General features: G+C 37.9%; 1 protein-coding gene across 5 annotated transcripts in view; it reads left to right on the top strand.

Moving 5' to 3' along the window:
• The window catches only part of CDK19 (cyclin dependent kinase 19), a 143,063-nt gene that overhangs the window by 100,413 nt on the left and 22,198 nt on the right, over window positions 1-20,452 (top strand). For all 5 annotated transcript variants that reach the window (XM_028509044.2, XM_036024568.1, XM_028509043.2 and 2 more), the window contains one exon: window positions 17,829-17,886. In XM_028509044.2, coding sequence (XP_028364845.1) covers window positions 17,829-17,886 — 58 coding nt within the window. The remainder of the gene's footprint in view (window positions 1-17,828; window positions 17,887-20,452) is intronic.

The following is a 20,452-nucleotide window of genomic DNA, read 5'->3' as shown; positions in this document are numbered from 1 at the left end:
TAGCAACAGAGCTGCCGAGAGACACTCTTGACCTCCTCGCACGGAGAGTGCCATCAGACTGTGGGACAACAGGAAGAAACCCTTCACACCAAAATGGTGCTTTATGAGGAGAGGACGTTTGAGCATGAGAACATGAGCGAAACTTGCCCCTAAATTTCCAGCGGCCTATGAGATCAAGTTTTGGAATTTCATTCTTATGTTATCAGTCTTCAAAAGACAACTTTGAGCTGTCCCAAATAGCTGGTATGGATGAGGTCCCTCCCACATTTGATGTGCCATTCAACAGAACTGTGGATATCCAAGGAGCAAAGACTATGGCTATTGAATCTAGTCGTCATGAGAAATCACATTTCACTGTTGTTCTGCCAGGGGCGTCCAACATTTTAGCATCTCTGTACCACACTGGAAGAAGAGTTGTCTTGGGCCTCACATTATATACATTGTGACACATAATCACAAAAAAAATCTCATAATGTTTTAAGTAAATTTATGATTTTATGTTGGGCAGCATTCATAGCATTCTGGGCTGCGGGTTGGACACTCTTGTTCTGCCCTGATGTGCAGATTGGACAAAGCTGCCACCTGTGATTACCTTTAAGAGAAAAACACTTCCAAAAGAAAAGATTCCAAGTGGAGTTATTGTCTACATTCATGAAAAAGGATGGGTGAATGAAGAAGGCATGAAAATCTAGTTTAACAAAGTCTGGTCACGAAGGCTTGTGGGATTACTTAAAAAAACAGCTTTGCTTGTTTTGGATCACCTCAAAGCCCATTTTACTCAAAGTGCAAAAGCAATGGCAGCAGACTTGAAAACCTAACTTGCTGTGATACCTGGTAGGTTAACCAGCCAACTGCAACCCCTTAATGTATCAGTAAACAAGCCCTTTAAGACCCTGATGAAGAAAGAGTGGACGTGAATGCAGTTAGCTGGTAATGATGTAACACCTACAGGCAGGGTCAAGGAAGCATCCATCATCCAAGTTTATGATTGGATCCTGAGATTGTGGAACTGTGTCAAGAAGGAAGTGGTTAGGAAATTGTTTTAAAAATGCAGCATCAGTAATGCTGTGGATGGAACCGAAGATGATGAAATTTACTGGGATGAGGAAAGTGACTCTTCAGAAGACACTGGTAATGTAGAAATTGAAGAAGAAGACACTTCTGATACTGACAGTGACAGAGTTCTTGGCCTTCTATGATGTATAAGTATCCTAAATTTGTTACTGGTACATAAAATTTCTTGTACCATAATATATTAAAAAAATAAATACTAAAATTCCTTTATAATACAAAAAAAGAAAACAAGTTTCTAAATATAAATAAATAAAACATTAAATTAAAAAGTTAAAACGAAAGATTTTTCCCCTTGAAAGTTTGGCCCAAAAATGTGGGTGCGCATTATACACAGTGAAATATGGTATTAGCAAAGATTGTATTTCAGGCAATAATCTCCTCCTACCTTCCTACCTCCTATGGGGGAATAGGAACAAGAACCTAAGGGGACTGTCATGCAGAGTACCTCACTAGTGCTGATCTGGTAATTCACACTGACTAGTTATAGGTTTCATTTCTGGGAGAGGCTGAAACTGCAATTAGGTTAGGTATTAAATCTTGGTTTGCTGACGTGGGGCCTAGGACAAGTGACTTCATTTTGGATCTTTTGCTTCTTTTTTTAACAGGGTATAGTTAAGATACATTCCACAGTGACAGCAGCGGCAAGCACTGGTTAGGAACCAAGGGCTGCAGAAGGAGCCCCAGTACTTTAGCACCTATGTTTAGAACTTAAGAATCAATTCAGGCATACTATTTTATTAAATTAATTTTGTTGAGGTACAATTTATATACAATAAAGCACACCCATTTTAATTATAAATTGATGAATTTGGACAGAGTTATATGCTTGGATAATCACCACCACAGGCATTTTATTTGACTAGCACTGTAGGATGCTTTAAGATCCCTTACTGATGGTGTCCTCATCAAGAGGGAATCTTGCATGCAAGATCTGATGATTCATTTCACTGAAAGATTAAAGGTGATGGGTATTTTGTGTGATGACATCCTCAGCTAAGCACACCTCTGAGGAGAAGTCTTCTAGAGGTGAAGGCCGTAAATCAATTAAGTATTGTGCATTTTCCAAGTTTACTTTTCTTCTCATAACCCTGGCCTGGAGTGTCTCTCTGAGACACTTGGGTTCTCATTCTGGGACGGCCACTGTTCGTGGACAGGAAGCTTGGTTAAAAGTTATGTAGGTCTTTCACCTCTGTTTCATCGTGAGAAAAGTGAGAGGGCTCATTTTGATAATTTCTGCCTCTGACATTCCTAATTTCTCATGATAATGAGACTGAAATTATTTTATTTGAATTGAATGTCACAAATGTAAATAGAAAACCACTTTCTACCAGTATTGATCTGTGGATGGATTGTACTCCTTAATGAACAGGATAGAACCTGAATGTCTTGTAGTATTCATTATTCCTGGCATTGCTGTCATCGGGGAAATATATATCTTGATTACACTGAGTGAGTGACCTTGAAGTTAGTTGGGTAAATAGTCTTCTAGATACATGTGTTTGTCTTGCATTAAGCTTTTTATAATGGCTGCTTTTTATTGCTTCTTGTTAGAGAAAAGAAAACCTTTATCTCTGCTGCTCAGGCCTGTAACCACTCCTAAAAAGCAAAGACAGAGAAGTGTATTGTTGTTAACTATTGTGCCTGCTGGGTTGCCAAGCATTGTTTACTATGAATACCAAGGTTTGATTGATATAGTTGCTTATTCTGGATGTCTCTAGACCATTTTAAGGCAAAATGAAATTAACCACAGTTTTTAATATTATAGACAGCTTCTGATTTACAGATAGCTTGTGCCTCCTTGTAGATGTGTAATTTCAAACTGGGAAGGCATTTTTTGGCTTAGAAACAGCACTTTAAACAGTGGTTGGATTCTTGTTCTCTGAATATAAAGGCCTATTTAACTCACGATATACCTAAATAATGACACTTATAGATCTGTGGAACCTGTCATTTTTAACTAAATTATTCATTTATAACTAGATTTCTGTGAGGGGAAGTAGCGGTTTACAGACTTAGAATATATGCTGTACGAACATATTTTGACCAGACATTATGCTGGGCACTGGGAATACAGAGATAAATAAAATACAATCCTTTCTCTCAGTGAGTGCATGGTGGGAAGATACACACAAATAGATCATCATCAAATAATAAGTTTTGAAAAAGAAATGATGAGATATATTCAGGGATCAGCAAAAATTAGTGAAAGCAAGGCAGAAGAGAGAAGTAGGGACCAGATTGTAGTGGATCATAATGTCATGTTTACAAGAGTGGATTTTTCCTGTGGTCAGCTGAAGCTGAGCAGATCAGATTTTTGCTTAAGAAAGACCATGGAGACAGGGGTATGGAGAATTAGTTTGAGGGTGCTGGGGCAGCAGCTTTATTAGGCTGTTGTAATCAGCTGGTTGAGAAATGATGAAGGCTTGAATCACAGCAGAGGTAATCAAGATAATGAAGTAAGATACAGATCTGAGGACTGAGGGGATTTGAGGGATAAAGCACAGGATACATAGACTTCTTTTGTTGACTGAGGTACTGACAAGGGAATACCAGAGAGACAGTAAAAATTCAAGTTGAACCAGTTGTGTTTGAGATGATTTTGAAGATGGACAGCATATAGTTGATGTATTGCTAAGCTATATGGAAGTATAGATGTGGGAGTCATTAGCATATGGATGATGGTTTGATGGTTGAAACCCTGAAATAAACTAGAATTAGGACTTTAAAAAATCTGTATTCAGAAGTGAGCTTGCATATTTTGGGATAAGAGCTTACTCTAGTTTCTTACAATGTAAAAAACGTTTTTTAAAGAAAGGGCCATGAGTACTAAACATTGGCGGTTTTCATTCATTCATTTACTTTTTCATTCAATAAATATTTATTAAATACTGTGTGTCTGGATTTCAGCAGATACATAAAGTGGTAAAGGAAGTATCTTCCCTGACCTTTAGGAGGTTGCAATCACAATATTGGATTCTTTTATTTTTTAATCCTCTCCTGTCAATGAAGTTATTTTAAGGAGTAAACAATTATGATAGACTGATGCTATTAGCAAATGATTGTTGTGTTTGCTAAGAAGAGAATGAATGTGTTTTACTCTTAGATACTTCTTTGCCCTGTTCCAATACAGAATCTTATTTTTTCAAGGTGAACAATGGAGAACAGTGTAAAGAAAGGAACATACACTGAGAGTTTTCTCCTGGGAATGTACTTCTGTATCAAATGTGAGGAGAGTTGTGCCGCTTCTATCTTTACATAAAAGAATAGTTGTAGCCATTAGTATTAGGCCAGCACAGTTCATTGTTCAGAAACTAGTCCGACTGATATTCTGATTGGTTTTATTCCTATTACTCAGGACTGTAGACAATTGTGTTTGTGTTTTTCTGTCTTTATTGGTACTGATAAGAAACATCTTGTGGGTTCATATTTTTGTTCCAAATGTCCTGGAGTGGAAAGTGCAAAGCAAATGTAGATGGATAATTCTGTATCTTTAGGCTGTTCTATTTATGATGTGCCAATTAACTGAAATAAATTTAACCCTGTGAAAAAAGATGATTCTATAAAAGGAAAAGGCAAATCTGCAGTACATATAGGTATAAATTTAAAAATTAACCAAGTTCTGCAAAAATATAGATATTTTGAGAATAGTTTCTGGGTAATCATATTGTTTATCACATTATTTCCCTGACTTTTGCCTTTAAAATACAATTTAACTAAAACAAACCCTGAAGCCTTGATTTGTCTATCCGATTTTACTGCTGATAACTTAAGTGTGAGGCATCCAACTCCAGCCATTTTTTCTGTTTCTATGGTAACTAAAGTGTGCAAACCCAGCAGTATCACTTTCTTTCACAGCTGGCATTTTGTGTTCACAGTAAGAAGAGGAGTTTTAGTAAAGCACAGTCTTTGTTAATTGGGATGTAACTAGGTCAGAACAATTTTGGTATCCTTTCTTCATTCCTTTAGGTTTGTATATGTGACTGTAGGTGTGTGTTCATGAGCTGTGGTTTCCTTTATGTTCTTTTAAGGCATATACTTTCATTTAATCACTGTTAGAGTTAGCCTTTTGAAAATTAAGCGTAGTATCTGTAAACACAACCCAGTGTGGAATCCTGAGGATTATATGGAGTTGTTCCGAGACTTGTCCCTAGCCCTATGGGCCTTTGAGTATTTCCATTAAGAGAAAGGAAATGTATGTGAAAATCCTTTGAAAAGCTCAATGTATTTTAATGGTGAGTATATTATTTATTTTGTTACTCTTATTTTGAAACATCAAGAATCTCACGATCTTAACATTTACAGTGTTCTCTTATTCTTGTTTTCACTTTCCATAGTTTTAGTTAGCTGGGGTCAGTTGCAATCCTAAAATATTAAATGGAAATCTGAGAATTAAATTTCATGCCGTTCTGAGTAGTGGGATGAAACTTCAAGCTGTGTGCTCTGTTTTGCCTTGAATCATCCCTTTGTCTGATGTATACATGCTATAGCTTCCTGACCATGAGTTACTTAGTAGCCATCTTGGTTATCAGAGAGAGACATAGAGGCCACATTCACATAACTGTAATCACAATATAATGTTATAATTGTTTAGTTAGTGTTTATATATTTTATTTATTTTTTTTTAATTTTAGAGAGAGAGAGAGGAAAGGAGAAATGGAAACATTGATTTGTTCCACATATTGATGCATTCATTGATTGATTTTTGTGTGTGCATTGACCCAGGATTGAACCCGAAACCTTCGCATATCGGGTACAACACCATTACCAACCGAGCTACCAGGCCAGCGCCTAGTTACTGTTAATCTCTGTGACTAATTTAAAAATTAAACTTTATACTTTCGGCCAAGATGGAGGCATAGGTAAATACATTTTGCCCTCCTCACACAATCAAAAGAGGGTCAGCAGCAAATTTAAAAACAAAAAATAACCAGAACTGTCAGGAAATCTAACTGTTTGGAAGTTGGACAACCAAGGAGTTAAAGAAGAAACATTCATCCAGTCTGGTAGTAGGGGGTGGAGATGGGCAGCTGGGTAAAGAGGACACACAGCAACATAGTGGCTGGTGGACCAGGCAGTCCCACACTTGCATGAGGATAAACCGGGAGGAACAACTGGGAAGCAAGGCAGGCAACACAACCCAGGGTTCCAGTGCAGGGAAATAGAGCCTCAAAACCTCTGACTGAAAAACCCTGTGGGGGTTGTGGCAGCAGGAGAAACTCCCACTCTCGCAGGAGAGTTCATTGGAGAGACCCACAGGATCCTAGAACATACACAAGCCACCCACCTGGGAATCAGCACCAGAAGGGCCCAATTTGCTTGTGGGTAGTGGGGGAAGTGACTGAAATCTGGCAGAGGGTGGAGCACGCTCCATTGTTCCCTCTTGGACCCCTCCCCTACATACTGCATCATAGTGCAGAGATGATGGTTGCCCGGCCCTGGTGAATACCTTAGACCCCATCCCTTTCAATGGAAAAGGCATGCCAAAACCAAAAAAATACCGCTCAAAGGAAAAGAACAGATCAAAGCTCCAAAAATAGAACTAAGCAATGAAGAGATAGCCAACCTATCAGATGCACAGTTCAGAACACTGGTAATCAGGATGCTCACAGAAATGGTTGGGTATGGATGCAAAATAGAGGAAAAAGTGAAGGCTATGCGAAGTGAAATAAGGAAAGTATACAGGGAAAGGAAATATATGGGGAACCAACAGTGAAGGGTAGGGAACCAGGACTCAAATCAACAATTTGGACCAGAAGGAAGAAATAAACGTTCAACCAGAATAGAATGAAAAAACAAGAATTCAAAATAATGAGAGGCTTAGGAACCTCTGGAACAACTTAAACATTCCAACATCCCAATCATAGGGGGGCCAGAAGGACAGAGGAAGAGCAAGAAATTGAAAACTTATTTGAAAAAATAATGAAGGAAAACATCCCCAATCTGGCAAAGGAAACAGGCTTCTAGGAAGTCTAGGAAGCTCAGAGAATCCCAAAGACGTTGGACCAAGGAAAGCACACACCAAAGCACATCACAATTACATTACCCAAGATTAAAGAGGAGAAAATCTTAAAGGCAGGAAGAGAAAAGAGTTATCTATGAAGGACTTCCCATAAGGCTATCAGCTGATTTCTCAAAAGAAACCTTGCAGGCAAGAATTCAAAGTCATGAAAGGCAAGGACCTACATCCAGGATTACTCTATCCAGCAAAGCTATCATTTAGAACTGAAGGGCAGATAAAGTACTTCCCGGATAAGTCAAGTTAAAGGAGTTTATCATCAGCAAACTCTAATCATATGAAATGTTAAAAGGACTTATCTAAGAAAAGGAAGATGATCAAAACTTTGAACAGTAAAATGACAAATTTACAACTATCAACAACTGAACCTAAAAAAAATAAAAAGAAAAACAAAGTAAGCAAACAACTAGAACAGAAGCAGAATCACAGAGATGGAGATCACATGGAGGGTTATCAGTGGGAATGTAGAAGGTGGAGAATGGGGGGAAATGGTACAGGAATAAGAAGCGTGAAAGGTAGATGCAAAGTGGAGGGAGGTTAAGAACAGCATAGGAAATGGAGAAGCCAACAAACGTATGTGTATGACCCATGGAGATGAACTAAGGTGGAGGCATGCTGGTGGGAGGTGGGGTGCAGGGCAGAGGGGAATAAAGAGAAAAAAAATGAGACAACTGTAATAGCATAATCAATAAAATACATTAAAAAATAAAAATGAACTTTATCATAGGTATGGCAATGTATAGGAAAAAGCACAGTACCTACAGGATTTGGTACCATCTATGGAGATACTAAGACTGGAGGTTTTAGAACTCGTATTTACTTGTTTTGAAAGAGACGGTTGGTCCCAGATAAAGGATGTGCATTAAAAAATGACTCCTTTTGCAATTCTAGATCTTGACTACTTCGTGGATACTGCCCAAACTTTGGGTTTCTTTCTTAGACTGTACAAAAGAGTTCACAGCCACTGCTCCCCTAAACCATGTTACTGCATGGTTTGCCCACATCTCAGATTCTACGAGGAGACCCCACACTTAGACCTTCCATAGGCTTCAACTGTGTTATGTCAAAAGTATTTTCTACTAGCTTTGATACTAGCTAGATCCCCCTTGCTCTCTCTCTCTATATCCCCATTCCATTGTGGTGCTCATGGTCTGTTTCCACATAATATTGACTGTAGGAACTGCTAACGAGTTAACTGACATGATGTAAGACCAGCTTCCTGCTTTTCTCCTATTCGGCAGTTCATAATCTGTTTTCATTTTTTATATGAAGTAGTTTTTGCTCCCATATTGCATACATTGTGTTTTTGTCTATGTCATTATTTTTTAAATAATTTAAGTTCAAAATTTAGGAAATACAAATTATGTTCCAAATGGTATATATAAGATGGAGAGAGTATGGGAGAAACATTGATTTGTTGTTCTACTTACTGACGCATTCATGGTTGCTTCTTGCATGTGCCCTGACTGAGGATTGAACTTGAAACCTGGGTGTATCAGGACAGTGCTCTAATCAGCTGAGCTACCCAGCCAGGGTTAAAAATTGTTATATCCCAGAGATCCCCTTCTCACTAAAGCCTTCAGAAGTACACTCTAGTACTGTCTTTATGTTCTTTCCACTTGTTTGAGTATTATTTACTGTGTTTGGCTTCTTTTGAGTCACCAATGACCTCCTAATGGTCCAAAAGTTACCTTTTCACTGCCTCATTCTCTTGTGCCTAAAGATCACCTCTTCCTTTCTCAACTCTCTTGGCTTCTAGAACCCCGTGCTACCTACGTTTTCATGCTGTGGGTGTTCCTTTACAGGTCGTTTCATTGGCTCTTTTTCATCTAACCACCCTTTTTTCCTCTCCGCATTATTTATTCCTTATTATGTTTTTTAAAATACTATTTCTCTAGTTATAAATAATACCAAAATATACAAAAGCAAACATTATAGAAATGTATATTGTAGTAGTAAATGACAGTCTGCCCAAACGCTTCTGTTAGAGATTGGGCAGAACACCAAAATCTACATATGTATTACACAACTTGCAAAAATTATAGGTCATACAGAACCATAATATAAAATAATGCTAATTCTAGTTATGTAAAACCAAAAGTTTTACATGTTTCCACATCATTCTGTATGATTGACAAGCCCCCTCTCTCGACCTTCACTGTACCTCCGCTGCTCCTCCTATGCTAACTCTCCTCTCACGTTGACTTCAGTCTCTTTGCCCTTTCCCCAGTTAGCCAGGTTTTTCCTTACTGCTCCAAACACCATGTCCTTGCCCTTCCTGCAAATTTGTGGCAGCCCTCACTGACTCTCATGGCACAGGCCAGGCAATGCTCAAGTACCTATCCTGTTCTCAAATAAACTGTGCCAAGGCAGAAGAATTGGAAACAGCAGGCAAGCCTTCCCTTGGGTTACCTTCTCTCTAGAATCATTAGTATCTGTTCTCTCTGCTGCCTAGCGTGTTTTCAGTTCACCAGGCAAACTCCTGCCTCGAGGCTTGCAACTTGCTCCTTCCTTTTAGATTCAGCCAGCTTATACTGGCCTTTCTTCAGATCTTATCCAAAACGTTAACTTCTCATGGAGGTATTCTCTGAATAATTTAAAATAGTGCTTAAATATTGTTGAAAATAATGCCCTCCTAAACCACTCCCAGCAGGGCTTGTTCCCACTTACTGCTTTCTTTTTGTCGTTATTATAGTCTTAAAACATGGTGTATACCAAAGAATATTTGGAACACTTATGTACTTCATAAAGCTTAACAGTCAAGAGCCTGTCCCTTGACCCAATAGCTGGAACATTACCAATAGCTTGCTTCTACTTTCGTTTTTCACCATCCTATCCTTCAGCCTCCTTCCAAGAGGTAACAGATATCCTGAATTTTGAATCCATTACTCACTTCTTTGTAAAAACAGATTTATTACATTTATATGTATGCCTAAACAACATATATATTTTTACCTTGCTTGGTTTTAAGTTTTTTGAAAATGGCACCCTGCTGTGTATAGTCTTTTAAAACTGTTTTGGTTTTTTTTTTTACTCTACATAATGCACCTAAGATTTGAATATTTCTAAACCCTTATTTGTAATTCACTGATTTTCACTGCGATTTTAAAGTTCATATGTGACTCTGCCACAATTAATTTCTCCATTTTTCTGTTAGCTAAAAATCTGGGATGTGTCCATATTTTTTTTTTTTGTTTTACAAACTGTGCTTCTAAGAACATTCTCTAGGGTATCTAAAAATGGAATTACTGAGTTGAAGGGTATGCAGTGTTTCAGTTTTGCAAGATGATGCCAAATCCTTTCCCAGAGAAGCTGTCCCAATTTATTCTCCCACCAGCAATGTATTGACATTTCTCCAGGCCCACTTACTATGTAACATTTCTTAATTTTTAACCAACATACTAGATATAAAATAGTATCTCACTGTGATATTAATTTGCATTTCCTTCGTTATTAATGAGGTTGAGCATCTTTTCATATGCTTAGTGCTTAAACATGGTTCTTGTTAAATACCTGTTTGGGCATTTTGTCCATTTTTCTACTGGGTTGCCTTTCCTACTGATTTGCAGGAAGTTCTTTATTCTGGATACTAAATCTTTGTTACTTGTATGTGTAACAAATACTTCTGGTTTGTACTTTGTCTTTATTTTCTTTATCTTTGATGATTGGAAGTTATTTTAATAGCCAAATTTATCAGTCTTTTCTTTTTATGGTTATTTCTTGCATCTTGTTTAAGAAATTCTTCCATACCTCAGTGTCAGAAAGAGTGTTTCCTATATTTTTCCCCAAAAAGTTTTAAAGTTTTGCTTTTCACATTTAAGCCTTTCCACCTGAAATTGTGTGTGTGTGTGTGTGTGTGGTATAAGGTGAGGGTCCATTTTATTTATTTATTTTCCCCATTTGGATCACCTGTTTTGCCAGTGCCATGGATTGCAAGTCCTCCTTTCCCCACTGATCTCAAGTTCCTCCTCTCTCACTGTCATGGTTCCATCCAGTGCTGTGTTCTGCCCCACAGATCAGTTTGTCTTCAGCTGGTCTTTCCCTGTACCAAGTATCACATTGTCTTAATTGCTTTAGGTTTAAAATAAATCTTGATATCATGTTTTGAGCCAGATTTCTCTCCTCATCTCTACTTCTAACGCTTTCACAGTATCTTGGCTATTCTTAGCTCTTTGCTCTTCCACATACATTTTTAAACCAGCTTTTCAAGTTCCACAATAAAAAACCTGTATGAGATTTTGATTGAAGTTGCATTGAATTTACACATAAGTATGGGAAGAATTGATGTCTTTGCTATGCAGGGGTGGGCAAAAGTAGGTTTACGGTGGTTCATATGGAAAATAATATACTCATTAATAATGAAAGAATAAACTGTTTCACCTACTCACAACTGTAAACCTACTTTTGCCCGCCTCCTCTATTGAATCTTATCTATAAGCATGGGCTTTTAATTTATTTAGGATTTTGTAATATCGTTTAATATAAGATTTCAAGATGTTTTGTATAAAAACTCTTGTACATCCTTTGATATATTTATTCCTAGGCACCTTACTGTTCTTCGTTGTTGTTATTGCTGCTCTAGAAATGCTGCCTTTGAAAACTTATTATTTCCCAGCTTTTTTTCTTAACTGGTATATAGAAATACAGTTGACTTTGTCAATTGCTCTGTTAGCCAGGCATCCTACCAAACTCTGTTACTATTGCTAATTTGTTTGTACGTACTTTGGATTTTCTGTGTAGGTAAGAATGTCATTTCCAAATAAGCATAGCTTTGTTTCTGCCTCTCCAATCCATATGCCTCTAGTTACTGTTTTATAGCACTGGGCTTATAATACAGTGTTGACTTTAGAAGTAGTAATTTTGGGTATCTTTGCATTATTATTATTTTTTTTTATCCTCACCCAAGGGCAACCTGAGGACATTTTTTCAGTGATTTTAGAGAGGGGAAGGGAGAGAGGGAAATATTGATCAGTTGTCTTCTGTAGGCACCCAGACGTGGGATCCTACTCATCCAGACTGAGGAATCAAACCTGCAACCCAGGTATGTGCCCTTACTGGGAGTCAAACCCGCAACCTTTCAGTTACGGGATGATGCTCCAACCAACTGAGCCACACCAGCCAGGGCACATTATTCCTGATTTTAAAGGGAGTGCTTCCAATATTTCCTTCTCAGTTTCTGATACCCATTATTGGGTTAAGGAAGTTTTTTTTTTTCTTTTCTTTTTCAAAGATTTCATTTATTTATTTATTTTTAGAGGGGGGAAGGGAGGGAGAAAGAACGGGAGAGAAACATCAATGTGTGGTTGCCTCTTGTGCACCCCCTACTGGGGACCTGGCCTACCACCCAGGCATGTGCCCTGAATGGGAATCAGACCTGCAACCCTTTGGTTCGCAGGCTGGCTCTCAGTGTACTGAGCCAGGGCAGGAATTTTTTCCTCTAACTTGATGAGAGTGTTTATCATGAATGGGTGTTAAATTTCATCAACTGCTTTTTCAGCCAGTCAAGATACTTATGTTTTTTAGCCACTATCAAGATAATTATCTTTAATCTGCTACTATGGTGATGGTCTTATATAGATTTTCTTATGTTAAGCCATCCTGGCATTCCTATTTCTGTATTTGGCATAATAATATTTTGTTTAATATTTTTATATACTCATGAGTGAGGTTGGCCTGAAATTTTTTTTCACTTTGTCTGCTTTTGTCAAGGTTATACTGGCCTTCTAGAATGTATTGGGAACGTTCCCTCTTTTCTATTCTCTGAAAATGTTTGAATAAAATTTGAAATAATCTGTTTATTGAAAATTTGGAAAACTTGCATCTTGATCATCTAGGATCTGGTTCTTAACTACAGTTTCAATTTATTCAGCACTGTCAGGCTTTCTAATTCATTTTGAGTCAATTTTTAGGATACATTTTCTTACCTTTGTCTATTTTATGTATGTTTTAAAATTAATAGATATAAAGTTGTTTGTATGCTTCTTTTATCTTTCTGACCTCCACAGAATTTATAGTTAAGTTCATTTCTGTAATTTGTAGTGTTAATTTGTGCTTTCTCTCCTCTTGCTCTAGTTGTCCTAGAGCAAGGGTGTCCAACCCTCGGCCCATGGGCTGCATGCGGCCCAGGCTATGAATGTGACCCAATGCGAAATTGTAAATTTACTTACAACATTACTTAGTTTTATCACTAAGCTTTACTATTTAGATATGTACATTTTCTGTATTAGTAGTGATCACAAACTTGGGACCTGCTCGACGCTTTTAAAAGATTACTGAAAGTGCTGCTGCATAATTAGGGTTATTATGTGAGGACTTTTTGCTTACCTGTGGTCGTGGATATCATGAAAATTATGCATGGATCTGTTTTTCTTTTCGCTCATCAGTTTTCATTAGTGTCTGTGTATATAATGTGAGGCCCAAGACAACTCTTCTTCTTCCAGTGTGGCCCAGAGATGCCAAAAAGTTGGACACCCCTGTCCTAGAGGCTTCATAAATCCTCTCTAGTTCATAGGTTTCTTCCCTTGCCTTTTTGTTCTTCTGTGTGTTTTGTTTATCCTATTGAGCTTTTTAAACTTAACTTTGGCACATGGTGATTTTTATCATTCCTTCCTTTCTAACATAAATGATTTCTTCATAGTTTTTTCTTTTACTGCTTAGTGATTTAGAATTATTTTTAAATTTCCAAATATATGGAGTTTTAAATTTTTGCTCTTGTAATCAACTTCTAACTTAATTGCAGCGTGGTCACAGAACATAGTCTGTCTGATAATAATTCCTTGAAATTTCTTGAGACCTACTAGTATACTTTCAGTATTTGTAAATATTCAAGTGTACTTGAGAAAAACGTGTAATTATCCAATTATTGGGTAAAAGATGTGTATATGACTGCTGTGTCATCCTTGTTCTTTGTGTCCTTGGGTAGTCTGTATCTTGGTCTACTTGACATCAGTAATCAAGAAAAGTGTTGTATCATGGGTCTTTTCCCTTCCTGAAGTTACATCATTTTTTGCTGTATGTATTTATTCAAGTATGTCACAAATGTAGAAGTGTTGCCTCTTCCTGGAGAACTGAACCTTGTGTCATGATATAGGGACCATCTCTATTCCTAGTAATACTTTTGTCTTAAAGTTACTTTGTCTAACATTTGCTTAGCTAATCCAGCTCTTTTTTTCCTGTTTATTGAATTTATTGGGGTGACTCTGGTTTACAAAACTTATAAAATTAATCTGGTTTCTGGTGCACAATTCTACAACACATCATCTCTATACTGTATTGGTATGTGTTCACCCCTCCAAGTCAAATCTCCATCACCATTCATCTCCTTCCCCATACCCTCCTCCAAGCCCGCCCCATGATCCACCTTTCTTTTAGCAGTTTGCCTGATATATCTTTTTAATAGCCTTTTACTTTCAGCTTTTATGGTGCTTCCACTTAGGTGGACCTCTTGTAAGTGGTATAGAATGGATTTTGTTTTTAATCCAATATGGAAATCATATGCTTTTAGCATGAAAATGGTTCTAAGTTAGGAAGTTTTTTCTCCAGAGAGGATTTCCTCTGCTTCTGCTGGAAGCATCTAGGTTTATTACATTCTCCTTGAGAGTCTCAGCTGATTGAGGGGTAGCCGCTCAGCTTTCACATTTTGCTAGTGGCCCAAGGTTCAGTGTCCCTGCTGAAGTGTGTTACTGTCATCTGCCTTCAGGCCCATCCCACCTTCCTGTCATTCTCCAGCCACAAGGATACATTATTTGGGGTGAGGCTGTGGGCTGTTATAGACCTGTGGTGAGATCAGGGATTCTTCAAAGAATGTTTCTTATGTAGCCCATGTCTGTTCTGTATTGACAAGAGTCCCCTAGAGCACTTAGTCTGCCATAATACCAGCTATGGGAATTTCTGGTATTCTCCTTGTTTTGTTTTACCACAATACTTACAAGTATCTGATGTACTGTGCATTTGTTTATTGCTTTTCTCTTTCCACTAGAATGTAAGCTTCATGAGGGCAAGGGCAAGGATTTGTCCTATTTTGTTTACTACTGTATCTCTAGCATCTAAACCAATGCCTGATACTTGGTATGTTCTCAGTCAGTATTTGTTGAATGAATGACTATGGAGGGTGGAGAAGATGGTGTAAAAAAAAGCCATGCCAAGTACTCAACTTTTACCTTGAAATGCTCTGTGTGTTCATCCATGACTATTGTCACAAGTTAGGATGCCCTTTTCCCTAGGTTATTGTATTCCACATCCACTTCATCTTTCTGTCTCTGCTTTGTGGTTTATCCATCCTTCCATTTCATTCTTCATAATCCTATGAGAGTTTTTCCCCTAAATAGATGTAGGGAACTGCCCTGCCTGGTTTCAGACCCTGTAACCCCCCATGGCTAAGGCTGAGTGAGACCTTGGGACCATAAATCACTAAAGAGACAAAGCTTATCTCCCTGGCAGGGGTGCTGCCTCTGCCCACCTTACTTCACCCTGCCTGGCCCCCAGTGCGTGACCGGTTAGCCAATGATGGGTAAAATTACCCAAAGGAGGGACCACCTAAGACAGGCATGGTCATGAGGGATCCCTCAGGGAAGGACTTGGGGGGCTGTGGAGAAAGGGATGATGGAACTTCAGCCTTCGACTTTGACATGGCCTGAGTCCTCATTCTGTCTGCAAGAAGTCTTCTAATCTCTTGGCTGCCTTACTTCCCCTGCCTGACTTAAGCCTGGCACAGTGACAGAGGGTGGTGCAGCCCTGTGCTGGAAAGGGCGGGTTTGGTGGGGGGAGGGGGTGATCAGGCCTAAGAAAGAATATATAAAATCCTGTGAAACCTGCTTTGCTAAGAATGCCCTCAATTTTCTGATAAGGGTCCGAACAGGAAATGAGTTTGTTTCTCAAAGTTTTATAGCCCTTTAGCTAACAGACCCTGACTCAAAATAAGCCCTGGTGGTTCTTTGAATGTTGTTATTGTTTGATCCTCGCTGCCTGACAATGATTGATGAGCTTTACCTGTATTCCTGTGCAAATTGAACCCAATAAAAGCCTATTGAGAAGACTCTTGGTCCTTCTCCTTTGAGAGATTGTCCACCTTTCCTCCACAAGCAGATCATGTCTTGGTAGACTTATTCTTATCTGTGGCAGATGGGGGGCTCTGTGGGCAAAGCTCCCCCAGAAATATAGATCTGATTATTTTACTGTTCTGTCTCAGCTTAGCCTATAGAATAAATTCCAGCTTCTTTAATGTGGCATTTTATTCCCAACATGGTTTCTAGTCTCATTTCTACACTGAGCATCTTGAACACTTTAGACGCACGCTCTCAGTATGCTGTGTCTGTGATGTTTATGTGATCATACTCTTGTTTATAGGGCTCCTTGAGCCTGGAAAGTCATTCTTTTGTTTATGCTTATCAAAGTCTTAGTCATCCTTATATTCATTCAAAGTCATCTTCTTACTAAAGACTAATATTCATTGAAAAATATCATTCATTCTTGACATTTTATTTTGCTGTTTTGTATTCTAAAAATCTGTCTGTTCATCTTTCCGCACTAGATTTTAAGTTCCTTGAGTCCAGAGATTGTTTCCCGAAAGTCTCCAGTACAATGCTTCAAACATAACGGATCTTTGATAAATAGTTTTAAAGCTTGAATTCTGAGTGTTAAGTTTTTGTCTGATGCTATTTTTTTCCTTCTGCTATGGTAAACTAATCTTGTCTTTTGTCTTCAGTTGTCACACTCCAGTGACCAACTTTCAAATTCAAATCTTCCTATTTTCACCCCCTGGCTAGTATGACCTAGGCACCTCACCTTCCTCAAACTCACTATGTCATCATCTTTGTGTCACTCCTACTCCCAAACCAGTACTTCTCATAACTTTGCCATAATAAGGCACCATCATTCTTCCAGTCATATAACTCAAAACCTTGGTGAAATCTTATCACCCTTTGTCTTAATCTTCTGATTTCAAAAAATCAGAAAGTCCTGTTTATTTCTTCTTTAAGACTTTATTCAGTTCATAACTCATTTCAAGCCAAGAAGACCTTAGAAATGGAATTAACAGAGGAGACTTATTGCCCACAGGCCTTCCTAGACAGCTCCTCTGTTTCCAGACATCCGCTATAGATGAGGATGACTTCAAAGGTGGTGGACATGTTTGCAGCCTACTGTTTATATAGCTTTGTATTAGCCTTGGTTTTTATTTTATGTCTTGAAATTATATTTTGAATACCTTGCTTTTGCATGAACTAGAGCTGAAAACGTGTATGAATTTTAATGGAGTCTGTTGAATGTTGATCATATTTTCCTACAGGAGTTTAGAAATATTTAGCAAGGAATATTCCATTTGATTTGTTTAAAGGAAGGTAATTATGTTGTGGTTTGAAATTTCATATGAATTTTTCAGCCACAAAAACTGTTGTGGGCAGCAAGCAGACAGTTCATGATTTGTACAGGTTTTTAAATTATTACTCATTGCTTCTGTGAGGCAAATGGAGATGACAGCTTTAATTATTTTGTATTTATTTGTATGATAAAATTTTGAAAATAAGATGTTTCCATAGCAAAGATGTTTATGGAAAGTTAGTGCTAACTTCAAGGATGTCAAATGCTTTAACTATGTAGAGGGTACCTAATATTTGATTATAGTTTTGTTGAAAATACAGAATATTATAAGAACTTTTTTCTATTATAAGAACTTTTTTCCATTTTAGAGCATGTCAAAAGAATAAACATAGTAATTTGAATGCTCTATTTTTATTTCTAGAAACCAGCAAATATCCTAGTAATGGGAGAAGGTCCTGAGAGGGGGAGAGTCAAAATAGGTAGGTAATTATTTCTAAAATAATTTATTAAGAAACTGAAGTGACTGCAATGATGGTTTCCCTTTTTAATACTATTATTTAAGTAATTAATTTAAAAGTTACTTTCTCGTAGAATATTTAGAAAAGGTATTGGGAAATATAGTGTTTAAATCCCTTGTTTATTCCCAAAATAAGGTTCTATAATTCTAAGCTGAGGTAAGCAAGCCCATGAAAACTTTCATTCCCATACAAAATTCCAAACATGTATTTATGTCACTATTACTGTCCTGCACAGTCACCCAAAACATAATCCCAGAAAGCTTATTTTCATTTCAACTTTACCAAGTGTTCTTTCCTTAAACATATCTCTTCCACTCTTACCTAATACATACAGGCCTTCACAGATATCTTCCCCCGTCCCACGTATGTTCTGTGCCAGGGACCAACATATCTTTTCCAAATGGATGCTTATGTTTATAGACCCTCTTACTTGCCAATCTTAAGGTTAAGGCAGTGGAAAGAAGTCTCATCTGTACATTAAAAATTTTTTTTCCAACCCTGAAGGATCTAAAAGAAATTGACATCATTTATACCTATGACATATTTGGGGAGAACGTGAGCTAAGAAATACTTTGTTCTAATTTCTTTTAATAGAAATTACATTTATTGAATGTTCAATATTTTTTAGAAGGATTTAAAAAATAAATTTTGTGTCATCAACCTGCTTTCCTTGCTATTAGACTATATCATGCTAGGGTTGGTACAAAATGCTAACTTGACCTACTACAAATTCATTCTGTCCTACTTCAGCTGAACCTGCCCTGCTGCCTGGCCTGCTACTTCAGTTAATACACTGGCCCAGGCCCTGAAGATGCTGTTCTGAACCAACTTCTCTTTCTTTAAATTTCCTCTTGGAGTTTACTGTGATGCAGTCGTTCAGAAGTTTTGTTGATGTTAATTAAGAACCAGGTCACTGCTTTCCATCCCCTTCCCTTTCCTTTTCCATCTCCTCTGCACCGCTCCTTGCTAATAATTTCTTACTCACGCTTACGTTTTTTGTTATAGGCATTTATTGAGTCCCTACTTTTTGCTAGACACTGGTGAAAGTGGGAGGGAGATAAAGGATAGTTCCTTCCTGTGAGAGACATTAAAATAAACGGTGTCCTATCCAGTGTGATAGATACTTTCATATATTACTTACCTTGTGGTTTTACACAACCGCCCTTTATGGTAGGTATTGTAGATAAGGAAAGCTGGATTTAGAGAGGGTGTAGCTTGTTCTGCCTTCCAAAGGAAGGACTTTGAATTCCAAGTCCCGAGTCTCTTTCCCTACGAACATTGCTACCCAGTGAGAGCAGAGCTGTCTGGTGCGACCTCACTGACCACTTTTTGTCAGCACAGCTCTGCCTTTGAAACAGTCAGAGGAAGAGGGACTCCGCCCTCCTGAGGCCCAGCTGGTGTCCTTCTTTGCTTAAATGACCTTCCTGCTACCCCTCAGCCCCTCATATTATGGGATCCCCCTCTTCACCTTGTCAGGATCCCCCTCTTCACCTTCAAACATTCACGGTTCTCTTCTTGATTTTAAATTAAATCTCATTTCCATTGTGTTTTTGTTGCCATCTGCTCTACCTGTTTTTCCTTGTTTCTCTACTTCCAGAACACATATTCACCCATTGGTTCCACTCACCCTGATTTTTTATAATCTGTCCTCTAATTCCATTCCTCAGTTGAAACTACTCTGTAAAAGGACAACTTTTCACTTCTATTTTACCAAATCTAGTGGCCTGTATTTAGTCACCATTTTCCCTTACTGCCTAGCCATTTGTTCTCCTGAGCAGTCAGTCTGGCCTTGGGACTCTTTTTTTTCTTTGGTTCCTATGACATCACATATTCTGTATACCACTTCTGCTGTTACCTCTGTATTTTACTCGTTACTGCCTCTTACTTGTATCATCCTTTTGTTTCAGTACACCCTAGCCACTGGCTTTGGACATGACTGCCTCTCCAACTTATTCATTTGGGAATTGGTTATCTGTAGCCTCAAAATCTTAGACTGTATGAAAATTATTCTAAGATCTAGATTTCAGATTCCATTCTGTCACCCTAAGTGAAATCCTTATGTCTATTTGGTTTCCTGTTGTCAGCCTATACTCTATTATTCCAAACCAAATTCATTGTTTTCTTACACTTTCCCTTGCTTGTACCTGTCATCACATTTAACCCAGTCGCCCAAACTTAATGTCTTCCCCTTATGACTCCCACATACCTCTACAGTCTCTCAACATGAAATTCTGTATCCTAACCAGGCTAGTTAGTTGCCTTACTGTTAAGAGTTTTAGGATGGTAATTCTGTTCAAGATTCCAGATAAAATCAGGGTTAAAACTAAGCAATAATTAATAATAAAGGACAAGGAAACAATCTACTTGATTAATTGCTTTAAATTTGTTTTAATAGCACATTATTATTATTTTTTAATAGTAATGCTCTGATGTTTATGCTTAACACCACAATACAGTTCTTTTCTGGTTGAAAAGAAAAGCATCATCAAGCGGAAAACACTTTGTGCCCTGCCCCATATCTAAGCCT

This window comes from Phyllostomus discolor, chromosome 4 (assembly GCF_004126475.2).
Source record: "Phyllostomus discolor isolate MPI-MPIP mPhyDis1 chromosome 4, mPhyDis1.pri.v3, whole genome shotgun sequence".
In the NCBI taxonomy this organism is placed as follows: domain Eukaryota; kingdom Metazoa; phylum Chordata; class Mammalia; order Chiroptera; family Phyllostomidae; genus Phyllostomus; species Phyllostomus discolor.
Note: the sequence above shows the minus strand (reverse complement) of the source record. Positions and strands in the feature narration are given on the sequence as shown.